The 18,310-nt window shown below is 36.5% G+C and overlaps 1 protein-coding gene across 1 annotated transcript in view; it reads left to right on the forward strand.

The window, feature by feature from the left end:
* Window positions 1–224: 224 nt before the first annotated feature.
* The window catches only part of LOC107193393, a 38,074-nt gene continuing 19,988 nt past the window's right edge, over window positions 225–18,310 (forward strand). The window contains exons 1-6 of the mRNA XM_015582833.1: window positions 225–303; window positions 2,448–2,684; window positions 3,270–3,482; window positions 13,582–13,814; window positions 16,689–16,900; window positions 17,953–18,167. Coding sequence (XP_015438319.1) covers window positions 225–303; window positions 2,448–2,684; window positions 3,270–3,482; window positions 13,582–13,814; window positions 16,689–16,900; window positions 17,953–18,167 — 1,189 coding nt within the window. The remainder of the gene's footprint in view (window positions 304–2,447; window positions 2,685–3,269; window positions 3,483–13,581; window positions 13,815–16,688; window positions 16,901–17,952; window positions 18,168–18,310) is intronic.

Below are 18,310 nucleotides of genomic sequence, written 5' to 3' on the forward strand. Positions count from 1 at the left end.
ATTACTTAAGTCCTCTAGTATTTTAATCGATGACATATTCTTAACTGACATTACTTAAGTCCTCTAGTATTTTAATCGATGAGTTTATTGGTATTCCCAGAATAAGTATTTCTATTATTTTCTTGTGTTTTAATTCCTTTTTCAAGTGTTCATAGTTTTTTTTAAATGGTGGTATTTATATTTTCATAGTAGGAGAATAAAATTCTCGGAAACGGCAATGCGTCATGAGTCCTCGCCATGCTGGTTCTGCTGTCGTAGCTTCGGTCGCCCCAGCGCCTGTGCAAAAGCTGGGTCGTGCTGGTGGTGACGGCGTACGCAACGTAGTGAGAAGAGAGCGAATTTGTGTACGTGAAAATACAGTAAATCCTCGATGATAGGGTAACACTGACTTTTTTAATGAGGTTTCACACAGTGATAGAGCTTGGAATTCTGACGCTAATGATATTTGCTTCAGCCCCATATGGCCATTAATTTATAAAATATTTAATGTTCAGTGCCGAGGAGCCTTCGAACACTTATCGAGGATTCACTGTACGTGTGCAGGGGATGTGCCACGTTGGGCAATATGTCCAGAGTCCACTGTAGTTTTATATGCCCAATGATTATTGCTCGATGAAAATCACAAGAAGGTGGTAGGTCTCATCTAGCGGGAAATGAAAAGAAAGGAAAGAATATAATGGTATTTTGGCTTCTAAATAGAACTATTACAAAGGAAGTGTCATTGGCGAATTATGGGCACTTGAAAGTACTATAAAAATATAAATAATACCATTTAAAGGAACTATGAGCGCTTGAAAAAGGAGATAAGATATAGTAAAATAACAAAAATGCTTATTCTCGGAGCACCAATAATTTCATTTCACCGACTACAAGGCTGTAATTAATTAACTTAATTGATATCGTCTGTAGTATAATACAACAAACATCAGGTTTTCTGAATCTAAACGACTAATCATATCTTTATCAAATTTTGATTAAATCGTGTCTTTGAATAAGGAATCCAACCACATAATTTTTTTAATCATTTGTTTAAATATAGTTTGTAAGTTCGCGTGTGCAACACCCCAAAGCAAAAATTTTATTGGTCGTGAAAATATACATAATTAATTGTCACCTGTCAAATTGGAGAAAACTAAATGGACTGTCACTACATATTTGTTCCTTCTCGTTTAGATTATAGTAACTATTACTTTTCCGATCCTCCGTTTCGCTTTATTACTTCGTGTGCATTTTTTCTCTTCAGCGTGCCTCCTGTCTCGTGCGAACCTGGTTATCGTCATGCACATTTGGTAACTATGTTCGGGCGAAGCTCGATCCTCTTACTTCTACATCTACTTTCACTTAGGCTTCTTAGGTTTTCACAAAATTCCTTCTGTGTTCAGCTTTCTATACGTCCGTTCATACCCTCTGTTTCGACTCTAACTTCCTGCTCAGGGTTTCGTGGAGGCCTAGCGCATGAGCACATTTGGTAACCAGCTTGTGCAGTCCTTGCTGTGCGCTGACCTCTCTCTCCTTGTTACTATCTTACTGTCGTCCATCCCTTATCTGAAACAGAAGGTTACCCTCTCTTTCACATCCTGTCCAGATTCGAGTCTCTAGACAGGATCCCACGCCCCTGACGAGCCGTAATCCGCTGACACTGAGCGCGCGGATTGCCATCATTTGGGTGAATTTTTAAACGATTATAACTAACAAGCGAAGCATTTTTCGCAATTTCGTTATTCTTTTTTTTTTCGTGTTATTTTGCCTCAAAGAATCACCCCTTAAATTTTTTCCCACTAGTTGTCGAACATCCTGTATACACTCACTGTCAGTGGTCGAAGAAAAATAACAATCACTAGAAATCGACATCGATAAGTAAACATCGTCGGTGATTTAAAAGTGTTGTTGAGTAATTATTGTCGGGTAAAATCAGTGTCTATGAAATCGTGTGAGTGAAATGATTGGTGGTGAGGTATAGTTAACTCGATATCATGACACAAAATCCTCCTGCGCTTTTCTCTTGTTGCTACTTATTCTTTCTTTTTAATATTTCATATTGCTCATCTATGTTAAATACTTAATAAAGATATTTAATAATGATAATCATAATGATAATAATAATAATAATGACGATGACGAAGACTACGATGATGATAGTAATAATGATAATGATAATAACGATGATAATAACGATAATACTAACGATGATAATAATGATGATAATTTTTTTTTTTATTTGAAGGGGAAAATGCATTACACTTTGATTAATAGCATAAAATTTAAACAAAAATTCATATAATGTGAAACTTTACGTAGTACAAAGAAATTCCTCGGTTACGAATACATTGATCTAATAAACGCTTCTTTCTAAAACAGTCCCATTTATGTTTGTTCAGGTGATTGTACCTTATCTACAAGCATTTTAAATATGGATAAATAATGACGATTTTTATGTCGGATTGCAGATTGCAGTGCTGCCGGATGTGGTTATCCAGGTGTATGTGCGCATGGTAGTGTCCGATTCATTGGACCAGGTACCCAGGATTTTATAGATGAAGAAGAGACTCTTCTTAAGGACAAAGTATGGCTCGAGGAAACCGTAGCTATCTACTCTTGCGAACGTGGTTTCGTGCTACTGGGGCCTGCACGAAGACAGTGCCAGGCTGATGGCACGTGGTTACCAGAGGGCATACCATTTTGTGGTAAGTTCATGTTGCATTCTACGATCACCATCAAAACGCAAACATGAAATATACCTCAAACCAATTCGTTCTATTGTTAACACTCTGCGTTTAGCGTTTCCGTTACGTTGGCCGGCAGCCGAGGCGACCGCTCTCATTCAGTACCACTGCCGCCAGCGCGTGTTTTGCTAAACCACTTCGCTTCTCCATTGAAAACAAAACAGATTCTTGTAACTTTCATTGATACCTTCCGTAGCAGAAAGGTGTGCTCTACATTACGCTACGGTTAGATTTTCTTCTGAACCCTTAGATTTTGAAGTGAATTGAAGAATATCAGCAAAAATTTGTGCGTTTTCGGTGCTCTTTTCACTTTGAAGATTATTTCCACATATATAGGTGTTAATAATATAATAACAATTCACATCATTTCTTTCGTAAGAGTCCAGAGAAGTATTTCGTGTAAAAATCAACTGAATAACTGTTACAGTAAAAGCACAACAGACCTCCAAAGTTAAAGACATGTGTTTCTTAGTAATATCAAGTAACGCTATAAAGAAGGCATCACTATTACCCGGATCATGAACAAAGTTTCATTTTCCTTTATAGTTCTAAATGTTGCTGGAGGCAAGGCACCGATGCAATCTAGTAGTTCGGAGGGTGGAATTCCGCAACGAGCAGTAGATGGTAGCAGTGGTCAGATCTATAGTCCCCAAACTTGCACCCTGACCAGGCCAGAACACAGGCCGTGGTGGTACGTGAACCTACTCGAGCCATATATGGTGCAACTCGTGAGACTCGACTTTGGCAAGCCATGTTGCGGTAAGTTAATTAAATAAATATTTCCTTCTCAATATTTTTTCAGCTCTTATTTTGGTAATTATTCTTACAATTAATATTTTTTCCCTATACGCATAACCGCCGCTCGACCCTAGTTTCAGGATATAGGTAAAAATATTTTTAACACTATGTATTTACTGTTAACCAACTTTGAATTACGTTTTTTTATTGAACTGTCTCCAACTAACTCCAAATTACTTTTTTTTCTTGAACTCCCTCTAATTAGCTCTGAAACATTATACTGATCGGAGTTGGTTAGAAACAGTTCAAGAAAAAATATAATTCACAGGTGGCTAGCATTAAATACATGGTGTTAAACATATTTTCGCGTATATCTAAGGCCGAGCGGCGGTTATACATGTATAGATATAGAAAAAAATTCTTGAAATGTTGCTCTTGACAATATATTTCAAGGACATTGAAATCTGGACTCTAGAAATCATTTTTTGAGGATAGTGTACAATTCGGTCGCTATCTCCGATTGTCTTCAAACATTAATATGTTGAAAGGGGCTCTCTAAAAATACAAAATGTCATTTTAAAAAATTTCGCAAACAATTATAAATACCTTTAAGTTCAAGTTAAATTTGTAACTGAAATCAAACTTAAACATCACTCTAAAGGCAGATTAAGTGAAAGAACATAAGTTGTAAATAGTAGAAAAAAGGTTTAATTGTTTAGTTGAGCTAGTTTAATAAAAAAAAAAATTCTTTTCAAAGCATTGTACTGATCAGAGTTGGGGTTCTAGAGATAGCTTTTTCTAGGAAAATATCAGAATCACAAAAGAAGAATTCATCACATATTTAAAGCTATTAGTGAGATATAAGATGGTGGAATTGAGGTTGAGCAGTTATTAAATAGCAATAATGAATTAAGCAGGCACAGTAACATAGATGATTATTAGTATCCGTTTTTTTTTCTTATTAAATTAGCTCTAACCAATTCTGAGCAGTATGATGCTTTAAAAATAAACAATTAAACCTCTTTTTTACTGTTCACTGTTTATCTTCTTTCACTTCATCTGAATTTATAGTGATGTTTAGGTTAGGTTTCGGTTAGAAATTTAACTTGAAATTAAAGGTACTTATAATAATTTGCGACATTTTTTAAACGATATTTTGCCGTTTTAGATAGCCCCTTTGGACATATTAAAGTTTGAATATAATCGGTGATACGGACCGAATTGTATAGTAATACCCATTTTTTTTCTATTTTTGCAAAAATGAAATCATAAATTTACACGGAAAGTTAAGCATAACGAAAGCTAAACCTAGGATATTCATCTAATATAATTATTTTATAAAATGTAATAGTAAATCACACAAAATATTAAACGTGAATAAAGAATAACTTCTTTTGTTACATTTTTTAATTAATTCCGTATGGCTTTTTAGTAACTTTATTATAACATAATTTTGATCTAATTTCTGAAACAAATTTTACTTTTGTGAAATAGTGTTTACATAAATGTCTGCAATTTGGGTTAGACTGTGTTATTAATATTGTACTATTTCCATTGAAATAAACTTTGAAAACTTTCTTCACAATAGTTGGACAAAAATTAATAAGCATGAATAAATGTCTTTTTCACGAGAGGAGTGAAACTGGATAGTAAAAAGTTTATGTTTTATGCGACTCACTGTTCGAACGTGAATTTCCGTGAAGCGATAGAACGTTGAACCGGCACTTTCATTTCAATGCCACCGGCTTTCTAACGATAAACTGGCATCACCGCACAGTGTAGTAGTTTGTAAATCTAGCTAAACTAAATTCAGGGAGTACCACTGATAAGTTTTAGACAAAAACGTTCAGAACAAACGTTGTAGCTATTGTAATTGTCTTGTTATTGCACAAAAAATGTTTTCATTTTGGATAATATAGTTACTTTGATCATTATTTAAACATATGTAGATGTCCACGATATAATAATACTTTACATCATTTTGTTCGGTCTACAGTTGTGTTAGTAAGTATTGAGCCGTTAAGTACTGTCGACTAGTCGCTGGTGACCAGGTCGTCGATTCTGATTGAAAGGATCACCTTGTACCTGATACTACATTCGTCTACTTAAGTCCTACTACATATACATATCTATATACAGGGTGGTCCACGCAACTTGTTCACCCTGAATAACTTCTGAAGTATGCATTGTATGAAAAAACTTTTTATAGAGAAGTTGCATGGTATGGACGGATACATTATGTAATGCATATATTTTTTTTCTTGTGGAGGCGTTTCGGAGATTTGAAGGTCAACTTCGTTTTTTCAGGCGGAACGCTATATGTTTTATGGCAAAATATCGAGGAGCGTTAAACTTTGAGTAAAAAAGTACTGACCTTTATTAGCCGTAAACCTAATAATTAACAAATAATTTCACTTTGTTTCTTGCAAATGGTCTGTATGTAATATCAAGTTGGAGGTTCAATATCAGCAAAGATTTCCGTAAAACTTCTTCCTTTCACTAACGTAGGTATTCGAAATGGTGTCCATTCATATTAATACACTGGTGTAATCTATTAATCAACGAAGGAACTGCACTTTGAATTGTTTCTGCAGCAAGCATACCGCATGCTTCACGAATTCGTCCTTTTATATTCTCTGGTGTTGTTGTTGGCTCACGATACACCATATTTTTTAATGTACTCCATAGAAAGTAGTCTTACGGTGTTAGATCTGGTGAACGTGGTGTTCACAGAAATTCTCCACCACGACCGATCCATCGATTGGGGAATTGTCAGTCCAGCACTTGCCTTGCTACATGTGCATAATGTTGCGGGGCAATCATCATGTTGGTACCAAATGTTTGTGAGGATATTAGTGGTACATTTTTTATTAAAGTTGGTAAAATATCGATGGTAAAGTTGATAAACTTCTCTCATCAAGTGAGGATTTTCTGATGCCCAGTAGTGCATGTTTCTCAAATTAATTTGCCCGCGATTAGTAAATGCCGCTTGGTCGATAAATAACACTTTTTGTAAAAAAAGATCATCATTGCGCATTTCATGCAAAATCGAACGCGGTTTTCATAATCCGATCCGTTTAACTCTCCACGAAGTGTTAGTGATATGGAGGATATTTTTCATTATGAAGAATTCGAAGCACAATTGTTTTGCTAAGACCAAAATAGTACGCAATAGACCGCAATAGTATTTTCTTCAGAAGTAGCAGTTTTGGTTACGTTATGTTTGGTAACGTTAAAATTTCCGCTTTTGTAAAGCGATGTATAGTCTCTCGAATTTTAATCGACATGGTTGATTTCGTTTAGGATAAATTTCGGTATAAGGTAAATGTCCCAGTGATTTGATACTATCGTGAATTTTTGTTAATATTAAATTGTTAAAAAATAATAGCGAACTTCAGGATAGAAAATAATTATCCTTAATTATTTCTTATCTGAAATCATATAAAAATTTCGCAAAAGCGTGATGCACTATTTAAAAAAAATATCATTTAGCAATCATGAACTTGAGACGACATGAATGCCTTCGTAAGTGTTTCGCTAACATTGAGAGCGCATTTCTTAAGCTCGGAAATGATAAATAATTCATGTGTTTCTAATAAGTAAAGGTTTCTTGAACTTATTAAAGTCTCCAGATTTGATACCAACTTTGTTTTCATAAAACCTTTTTTTTAATGTTGAAATTGCCGAGTTTATTTATTGGTACATGAGAATCATGATTGCGTAATCGTTGGACGCTTGTCCAGTCACTCGAGCAGCATCGAGCAGAGAGTTAGTGTACGACTTAAAAAATTATTTTCGTTATATTACAGTAGGTATTTTTGTGTTTTTTATATTAATATCAATATTTAATTTTGGAAGCTCATAGTTTTCTTTACATATTTCGTACATAAATATCATATTATTTTGACACAACTATAACCTAAGCGTACTGAATATTCATTAAAATGACCTGTTTATTTTATTTCTTTTGTTTCGGGAATTTTTTATAACCATAAGACTTTCAATAAGAAGAATTAAAGAAGCGTATTAAAAAAGAAAAACTAGAAGAGAAAAGAAAACAAAAATTTGCTGCCAAGAAAGTTGCAAAAAGTGTTAAAAAAAATCAAAAAACAAAAAAAAGAATAATTTTAATTTTGTTTTTGTTTAACATTGTTTAATTTTGTTTAATTTTAATTTTGTTTTATTTAAAATATTAATTTTCTATAAAACGTTTATAATAAACCACAGTTAAATCCACGATGTTTGTTTTTAATGCACAATTTCCTAAATGTGTACAGATAAATGTTTAAAAGCTTTTACCAAATATATAACATATACATAATAATAGAATACAATTTTCCCTTAGTGTTATTTATTTATTAATTTATAATGTATACATTTATAGATTTAGTTCATAATTTTTATTATTTTATTTATTTATAATTTTGTTGTAAATTACATTTGTTGAGTTACATTTGTTACATTGTAATTACATTTTTGAAAAGGACGTAGGTAGAATAGCTATCTAGTTATCTGGTACAAGATGTTAATAACTTGTGACCGCGGTATTTAATTCAAATCCATTTGTATCGCGTTAAACCTGATTACTCCATAAAAATCGCAAGAAATGTAAATATTTTCTTGCGAATATTATCGAATAGGGGAAAGTTAATTCCCCCTTCTGGTTGTCACGCACAGCGATGATCCTGTCCACCAGTATCCATGAAATTAATCCGCACATACACGTACAACACAGAAGTCCGCGAAAAGTGTCCACACACTCTGCACGATTATCCCGTCTGCGAAAAATGTCCACACACACTGTGCGATTGTCTTGACTGCGAAATATGTCCACAGACTGCGCGATTAATTACCGTTTCCTCCGTTGCAATTACCACTGTACACGTTATACAAAAGTAACACTTACAATAATTAATTTATAACTGCAATTTATATTAACTTTTTACCTATTATTCTACTGATTCTGAACTATAATAATTAATTTACACTATTTACAATAACCACATACGCTACACTGCTAAATAATTACTACGTAACCCCTAAATAAACTAAAACTTAGTTTTCCGAACATGGACACTATTTGCTCGAAGAATACAAAGGACCCCGTTTGGAAAGAACAACTGAAATTGTTGAACTGAATCTCCCTCGTCGCGATCGACGTGGCGTAATAAGTTGATCCCCACTATTCCATGGCCTTTTTTGGAAAGAAAAGCTGCATTGGGAAAGTGTTTTGATGGTCCCGTTTCTCTTTGCATTGTCCTTACAACATCTGTATTTTTTTATACACCACTGGGACCAGTTGGCTACAATATCGAAGGTGTGCGAGTCTAGACATTATACATAAAATTCTCTCTTGTCTTCTGTGGTGCGACCACCTGCGGATTACCTGTAACATGTTGTTGCCATCGACGAAGACTTTGTCTATTATGTTTCTGGCTGTCCCTTTTGAAGTTAACTTGTAAAAAGAACCTTTAACGTCGAATGCTAATTCTATGCTAGAAATGGTTCATGTTACACAGAATGTATGTGTTTAACAATTTTTGTCATTTTATTTTATGTAGTTTGTTCATGCATCGTAATGCCGATGCGACAAATTTCATCTTGGTTTCATTCTAATGAAATGAGGGAATTGTGCTGCTTACTACTTTTAGAAAATGTTGCAGGTAACCTGCCTTACACCTAAAAAAATTGTGATAAAAACTTGGGATACACTTCATAGGTTCCCCTTGTAAAATAAATAAACGATATTGAACAAAATTCTCATCAAAATGAAATCGTGAATTACAACCATATTTTTCCGAATGAGATTTCCGTGAATAAAAAATTGGGACAATTTCAAACGCGATTACAAGGAACGAAAGGTGGAAAGCATGTAATTGAGGTTCACGGTTGTGGACGAAACGACGGTTGTCTATCTGGTCACACTTGGAACACTATCCAGGTTGAAAGATGTAGTCCTCATCGGCTCCGGATTATTTGAGGCGATTTCATACCATAGAATTACTGGTTTAACCAACCGTGATAATCCAAGTCGTGACAACCAATTCGATTTAGAGTTTCTTTTCACATTTAAACTCAAACTAGTTGATATACACGGTCTGTCACCAAAATTCGAATACCTAAATATCTTCTTTGGTTTTAATGATGTGAGAAATATTTAAAGCATAACACTGTTCAACACGTGAAACACCTCACAACCGTCAATTGGCGTTTCTGATAGACCTTTATGAACTGAATATGAATCTGCAGACTGTTTTTCCCAAGCACGTCTAGTTTTTGAAAGAAATCCATTTTATTTCAAATTGCAAATTTTCAACTTTGGACTTGTGTTGTGCTTTAACAGTAACAGTATTCAGTTACTTTCGACGCGAAATAATTCTCTGGACTCTCCTGAAGAAAATAATATAATTGTTATTCTATTACAGATAACTAAATATGTTTAAATAATGATCAAAGTAAAAAAGACACCGAAAATGCACTGATTTTTGCTAATATTCTTCAGTTTATTCCAAAAACAAAGGGTGCAGAAAAGAATCTAACCATAGCGTGCCATATACAGAGTGTAACAAAAATGTTGCAGGTCCCTGAAATGGGTCGCTCGTGAAGCGATTTGGAACAAGTTTTTCCTTAGCAAAAATGTTATCCGAGGCTTTGTTAACGATATATTAACGAAAAACCCCGACCAATCAGTGCGCGAGTTTGCCGGCCAAGTGTCTGCGGTAGCGTTGGCTATCAATTGCAGCGCGTAGACAACACTGCCGCGGGAGCTCAGCCGGTAAACTCGCGCTCTGATTGGTCGGGGTTATTCGTTAATATTTAGTTAACAAAGCCTCAGATCACATTTTTACTAAGGAAAAACTTGTTCCAAATCACGTCACGAGTGATCCATTTCAGGGACCTGCAATACTTTTGTTACACTCTATAGAAGATTGTTCTGCTAATGACGGTGTTAAGGAAAGTTACAGAATCTGTTTTGTTTCCAACAGAGAAGCGAAATAGTTCAGCAAAACACGCAGTGGCGGTAGTGGTACTCAATGACAGCAGTCACTTAGCTTGCCGCTCAAACGGAAGCGCTAAATGTGCATAAAAACATAACAGATTTTGTAATTTACCTTGACACCTATATTAGCAGGAACATCTGTTAGGCAGGGTGTGGCAATAACTATTGTCGCCCCAGAAGTCTTTGAAACTATTAGGTTTACAAAAATATTTGTTTAACCAAAATTGCACAGTACGAAGAGAGCCATCCAGATGGCACTTATAGTTTTTTGCAGGTGGAGGTACTTTGGATATTTCAAGGTCACCTCATTATTTCAGATTTTTTATCGACGTGTTTTTCCGTGAAAAGGTATCTTATACTTTAAATATTATGTATTCTCTTCATTAAATTACTTTATTATACAATTGTAAATATTCATACATTCTGCAAAACAACATAAGAATTACAGAAAATAAATAAATCCAATCAATTGAAACTATGTCGTGCGTGTTGTATTCTAAATTATCGACTGGTTTTCCAACAGCGCCAATAGCGTAGCAAGTAGAGTGTGGAGTATCCTTACGGCCTCCGTAGAGGCAAGACCTACCCTCGCCAGCAAGACGCTGCCATCAGGTAGTCGAAGGGTATATTTTAAAAAAGTACTCGACAGTGAAAGTTTATTGTTGTTTTACATGTGCAGTGTTCTTACAGTGTATACAAATATAACAGGAACATTTTTTGCTTTTCTACGCTTAAGTAAAGAATCCGCTATAATCATTTGTTGGTCTTTACAGAAGAATAGTGTGACCAAGATCCACAATCGATCGCGCGAACGTTAGTAGAGTGGGGGCGTATGACCCTGCAAACATTGAAGAAATTCTCGACAGGGAAGCAACAAGAAGCACAGAAAGTGAGAAGTGTAGTGTGATACCTACCACTTCTAAATTGATAATTAGCACAGAGAATAGAGATTCAGCTCCGAAAGCAGGACCCCGAAACATCCAGGCTGATTAAACAATTATATCGCAGTAAAAATATAAGCAATTGAATCCACCACCAAATCTGCACAAAAGAAGTATCAAAACAAAATCAACAAAAGAACAACATTCAGACATGGGCAAACCCAAAAATGCAGTAACTACAAAGCCACAATAAGATTCAAAGGAAGGAACCTCCACCATGCCTAACAATACTAACCTAAACAAACTGTATAAAAATTATCGCAGTAACTAGATGAAGAACGTAAGAAACATACAAAAACACAGGAAGAAAAGTACCCGAGCAGCAACAAATTTGCAGTCCCAGCAACCGCGAACATTTCGCCATCGCTGTTCAAGACCGTAGCACGTATATAAGGGGACAAAGGACTCAGCGCCTTCGGGAAAGAAAAGGCAAAACGCTCACCCAGATTTGCAATGCGAGGCCAAAAAGAAGGACGTTTCCAAGTCACCGACGACTGTGGACAAAAGAGGCAAGGGTACCCACTATCGCTAACGTACGAGGCAGGAGACGCGCACTGGCGCCACCAAGTGTCGAGCATCGACGTTAAGACCAGCGACTGTCCATCGACATACAATCTAAGCAGGTAAGAAATCATGCATATGTTATATCCTGTAGTCTCAGAATCTCTTTTCATTGCACATTTTTTTCTCGTCACTTTCAAACGCGAAGAACGAACGAAAACCGTCAATTCAGCGACACGTGGAAGCTACGCGCATGGTCCGACCTTCCTCGAAACGCCGACCAGCGGAATGGAAACGTACGGCACTTCATCAGCAATTTCCAAAGACCGCCTCGGCGACTCGATGATTCTCGAGTATCGCATATCATAGCCTGTTGCTACCCCGAACCTTCGACGCTTCCCAACAAAGGTGGGGAAAACCTATAAAACGACTGTCTGAAACCGAGGAGCTCTCTCGATATTTTTCGGCTCTTGTGTTATTCTTCAACGGCGAGTTCATCCGTTCTTCGACAGTTGTGCTTCGCTGCATTCTTTACACGCGACAGCGAGCTGAATGATAGCATGCACTCAGCTGTTCAGTTTCGGGTTTTCGCGACGATATTCCTATCTTCGGCGACGCGACCTCGCGACTACGCGCGGCCTAACAGGCGAGTTTCTAAGACACCGGACCGCAAAGTGCAACGTCCGAGACGGTGACAACGTATTCCGCAGTGCACAAACCTTGTGTAATGGCTTCGAGCGCCAGCGAATCTTCTGCCCTTTCAAGGACCTGAAATCCCGACCGAACCGACTGAAAGCGTCAACGTATGTTAAGACTTATTTGTATCTTTTATTTATCTGATTGTTAGAATATATCTTTGTTGTTATCAAAAACGAGAGTGATTTCCTATCCCTCCTGTTCCCTATCCAAAATGCGTACTTCACCGGTAAGTTTAGACAGGGCGTGCTTTAGCACCTTAAAAGAGCCAGGACCCGTAATTATAAATAAAGTAACGACCGCAACGCGGGACGTAACACATAAGAGAAAATTTACACTTTTACATTTTCAATATATTTTCAGTATAAGTTCATACACTTTTACAATATATTTTCATCAAAGTGTCACGAATGAATTGAAGAGATTCTCCCGACAAAAATGAGTCCAAACTCGGATGTAATCGAACATTTTGCGGGCCACGCAGTCGAGTCGAATGGAAACAGAAGGTTTCTCTCTGTTTTTCACTCGCTTGACCTTTTCTATGTTCGGAATACTACAAAAGCGAGTTGCCCAGGCTGGAGCTTCGGGCAAAAAACGTATTTACGAGGGTCAGAAGAGTTTCCCGTAGTCCACGATTATTGTCCTGGCGCGGACCCGAGTTCGGGACAATAATCGCGAGGTCCCTGTAGTCAAATAAAACCATTATTTTTGTGTTTTTATCAACGATATATTTAAAATTTTTATTGATTGGGAATTACAATGTTTTACATTTCTTTTCACCAAAGCCAAATATGTATACTTATGATAGAAATTATGACAAAGCTATGCATGTATCTAACTAGCATAACAGCTCGTTATGTGATAGAATCAGATAGAACAGTCATCATATTTAACATGTGAACCTAAAGAATGTATAATGATTTGACACCACATTCCAACAGGTTACCATTAATTTTTGTATTCGTACGCGCCTTTGTCACAGGTGATGGAATACCTGGAACGATTGTAGTTCGTGTCGGCAATAATCGTCCAGACTTGGGTACCAATCCAATTTGCAATCGCTTTACTGGGCCTCTTGAAGAAGGTCAGCCCCTATTTCTACCTTGTAATCCACCTATGCCAGGAGCTTTTGTCTCCGTGCATCTTGAAGCAAATGCACCGACACCGGTACCTGTGCAACTGTCGCTCTGCGAGGCCTTCGTGTACACTGATCAGGTATAATACTCATTTTGTTTATTTATTTGGTACGCATATTGAGAATATGAATTGCAATAATACAAATAATTACTTTGGACTGTAGTATTAATACTTGTACCTATTTATTTATAGCAAAAGTGCCCAACTAAATCAGTAAATAAAGTACAGCGTGTAGCATAAATTTTCAAACAATTTAATCTATTGTAAGCCGAGTCAGTACGAACGCCAGCGTAGATAGTTAGCGTTGTAAAACGTACTTCACCGCTGGCTGGACAGGCGTTCTGGCAGAATACAGTGTAAAAAGGGCTACATTCGGCCAAAGAAATCAGAAATCAACTGATAGCGGGACAGAGCATTTTCGGATAAAGAAAACTCCCTTTAAATCAGTTAGAACGAGGGGTGTAGACTCCAGTTTTTCTCCAAATAGCATTATCCTATGAACAGAGACAAGTAATTGTGCTTTCGGCCGCGGACTTGCTGAAATCAGCCTTATTTTCTAAACTCTAAAGGTAAAATTTTGTAAATTTCTGAACAGAACAGTCCTACTGCCCTGGCCCAGGAAAGAGAAATAATGCTCAGCGTCCCAATAATTCTTTTTTCATCTAATCGATAACACATAGGAATATACTTACTGCCCAGATAGCACCGTACATCCAACGGCCGCCCGTTCCATGTCCAGTTTATATCCGAATGTTCTACGTCCATTTTGGACATCCCTAGGATGTTCTCAAGACTCAAATGTCGCATGTTCTAGGACTGTCCGTTTCTTAAGTGTTACGAATGTTCGGAGGATTTTATTTTCGGGTGGTTTCGTTTATTAATTCTGGCTCAATGTCATTCCGTGCAAGGTGATGGAACACCATGAGCAAGGTGTCATTCTTTAGAGAATCAAGACAGAAGTATAACGACGCTAGTGGTTTTGTGTGGAAACCTCAGAAAATTTGAAAGAATATTTTTTTTCTCAAACTGTCTCTAACCAACACAGAATCAGTATTTTGCTTTGAATCGGTAATTTATTTTCTTTAATTGTCTCTAACCAACACACAATCAGTATTTTGCTTTGAAAATAAAAGTGAACACAATGTACACACAGATCATAACCTCCAAACATATAATTTCATTATAATTCCTTATAGGAAATTTAACCTTTTATTAACTATTTATTAACAGGAACAATCTTGATGTAATTTCTATTAAGTGCGGAAATCGCAGGAAAGTAAATCTTTTATTTATTAATCTTTTATTTATTAAATATTTACGAAATATAGATGTCTTTTACGTTTACGTGTAAACTAATCATCGTATCAAAAAATGTGAAACGAAAGTTGCTCAGTTTGTAAGGTAGAACTATGTGGGTGTATACATATAGAAATCTGTTATCTGCGGTGTTTAGAAAAAGCCTCCTTTTCTACGAATTCACCCAGCCAACTTTTTTGAAGAAGTAGCAAATTACATATTTAGCGGCTTGTGCCCTCAAGGGTATCACATAGGACACACACTCAGAGGGTCACACCTAAAGTCACTATAGCTCGAAGAGGCACTATACGAGGTTTAAACCACGTCCAAAAAAACTTCACAGCGGTTCCGTAGTCGAAACGCTTACCTTGTTAGTCCGCTACACCAACGACGCCATCGGAACTTCGACAAATATTTTAGTATATAATAGATACAGCACAGTTTTATTTAAGTTAACTCAATTTCTACATTTTATATACTGGATATGGAAGTATGAACTATGAAAGGACATACTGTGAAAGGATAAATGCGGTGCCTTTAAACCTCCAATGAGAAAAAAACCTTTTTTCAGCATTTTTGACAGTTTCTGATTTTTCACATTAGAATACTGAACTCAAATATCGCAAAAAATTCTCTAACGCGTGCCCCAGTAAATACTATCTATTAAATTTTTTACATAATTTTTGCACATCATTAAGCAGGGGAAAGAGAGGAAAATCCAATAATCCGAATTTTAGTCGATATATAGGGTTGAAACTTGATACATACTGATATTTCTTGACAAGCTATCGAATGGTATATCACTAGTCCAAATCAGTCTAAGGGGACTTTTGACCCCTTATCCTACTATACAGTTTTATGATTTTGTCTTCATAATACTATACCTTATCACAGAATCACGCGAAAGGACAAATACATTTGGATTTGAAGCTTTGGAGGGTTGTCAATTCATAGAACCAAACAAATGTTTCTCCGTTAAAATTTGGAAATTGAATTTTGGACACAAATTGCTGCCTGTCAGCTTCCTGTAGCGGCAGGATTAAGCAGACTAGCATATGCCGAACCTAAACACGGCCTATAAAGTTCGATACTTAAGTACTTCTTAATAAAGCCGTGCGGCGGCAACATGTATAGGGAAAAATAGTTCGGAATGATAGCCTTCACAACGTACTTCTAGTTCTAATTACCTTAAGTAGGAATAATTACCTTCTTATTATATTATCATTATCATCATCATCATTACCATCATCATCATCATCATCATCATCATCACCATCATCGTCCTCGTCATCGTCGTCATTATCATCATTATTGTTGTTGTTATCGTCGTCGCTGTTGCATCTTGGTGTTTCCTCGGGGTTCTACTTATTTACGATCAGATAGAGTTATACACGTTTACAATATAATACAGGTAAATTAAGTAGAACTCTTTATATTCAATTCATTGGCCGATGTCTGTCTTCCTTGACAGTCCGTTCAAGATAAATCCGTAACTGTCATCGGTCGGTAAAGATTAACAGTTTTCTTCGTTTCTCTATGAGACGAGTGGGCCTTGATGCACCCTACTCGGTGGCTTCACAGTGCTCGTAATATTATTACTGTTATCGTTTTCGTTATCGTTATCGATATTATTATCAAAACTGTTTTGGTATTTAGGCACTTCCAATCGAAAGATGCCCACAGTTTAGAGATCATCCACCGGGATCGACGGCCACTTATAATGGAAAATGCTATATTTTCTATAATCGTCAACCAATGATATTCAAAGAATCTCTGGCGTTCTGTCGTGCGAGAGGCGGCACCTTGGTGGACGAAAGCAATCCTGCGCTGCAAGGATTCATCTCGTGGGAGTTATGGAGACGTCACAGGTACCAAATTCATACAAGGATTCTGTATAAATTAATGGCATTTCTGGTTTAGGAATGACGCGAAGACTCAAAGCGGGTAAAAAATGACTATTGTGATACATCTTGGTTTACAAGTTCCTATTTCGAAAACAAAATTGCTTTTACTTTATGGAACTTTTATTGGTTCTTGCAGCCACATGATGATTCCATATTGTCTTAGGAAAGAAACTTCCATGAAGATTGTTTTCTCGTTCGCTGTAAGAGACTAATCCACTGTACAGCAGGATCTCGATTAACCGGACCGCGATTATTCGTGGTCCTGATCAACCAGGGTCTCATTTATTGGGTTCCTGGATTATCAGGGTACCGTATTCACTAAAAACGAACAATCTACTGGGCCTCGATTTATCCGAGCTGCCAGTCTTCCGATTAAGACAGTTAATCGACCTCCTATTGTACCTAGTTACAAAAAATGAATATGACAGTACTTTGTTGAATTCATTAACTTCTTCGTACTGAATTCACCTTCATTATTCAGCGTTTGGTAACAATCTTGGAATAATTTCAAACATTTTTTCTTGTTTTGTTATAAACAATGCGTTTGTTCGTGATAAATAACGAACTTGTAGTCACAGTAACACCATTTTTCTAATGTTTGGATGTCACTTAAGGAAGTGCCACACTGCCAATCGGCAAGAAATGTTTCAGATATTGTCACTAAAGTGATAAAGTAGACATCTATTGTAATAGACAAATACAGCTAACAGATTAAAATAACAAAGAGTACTTTTCATGCTATATTATAACTTCTCTATTGATATATCTCATCATGGTTTTATTCCGTCATAACCGAACTGACTGCAAGTATTCCAAATGTAGCGACACATTTACAATGACATTATAAGACAAACTCGATTAATTAAATAAACAATAACTTAAAAGTAACTAGCATTAAAACATCCTTATAATTTATATGTTCAACTAATATGATCAATTCTTGTTAGATTAATTGGCATTAACTAATATATGTGTTTCATCAACAAATACGGGTAAAGTTTGTTTCTCTATTCAAGGAGCGACACTTCGAGTCAATACTGGATGGGTGCAGTGAGAGATCAAAAAGATCGTTCAGTTTGGCGATGGACCGGGAGTAGCGAAGAAGTCTCAGTTTCTTTCTGGAGCCTACCTCAAGGCACAGAAGAAGATTGCGCCCGATACGATGGTAGCAGAGGCTGGCTCTGGTCTGATACACCTTGTACAGCTCGGTTAAATTTCATCTGTCAGCATCGTAAGTATCGTATTACGGATCATAAATCCACTTTCCCATTACATGCGCATTTTAAAGAACACGAAATACTTAAATTACCATACATCTGTCTACGTGTATCTCATTGCGCAGACTTCCGCCGATACTGGGGGGGGGGGGGGGCC

Source organism: Dufourea novaeangliae, unplaced genomic scaffold (genome assembly GCF_001272555.1).
Source record: "Dufourea novaeangliae isolate 0120121106 unplaced genomic scaffold, ASM127255v1 scaffold22, whole genome shotgun sequence".
In the NCBI taxonomy this organism is placed as follows: Eukaryota; Metazoa; Arthropoda; class Insecta; order Hymenoptera; family Halictidae; genus Dufourea; species Dufourea novaeangliae.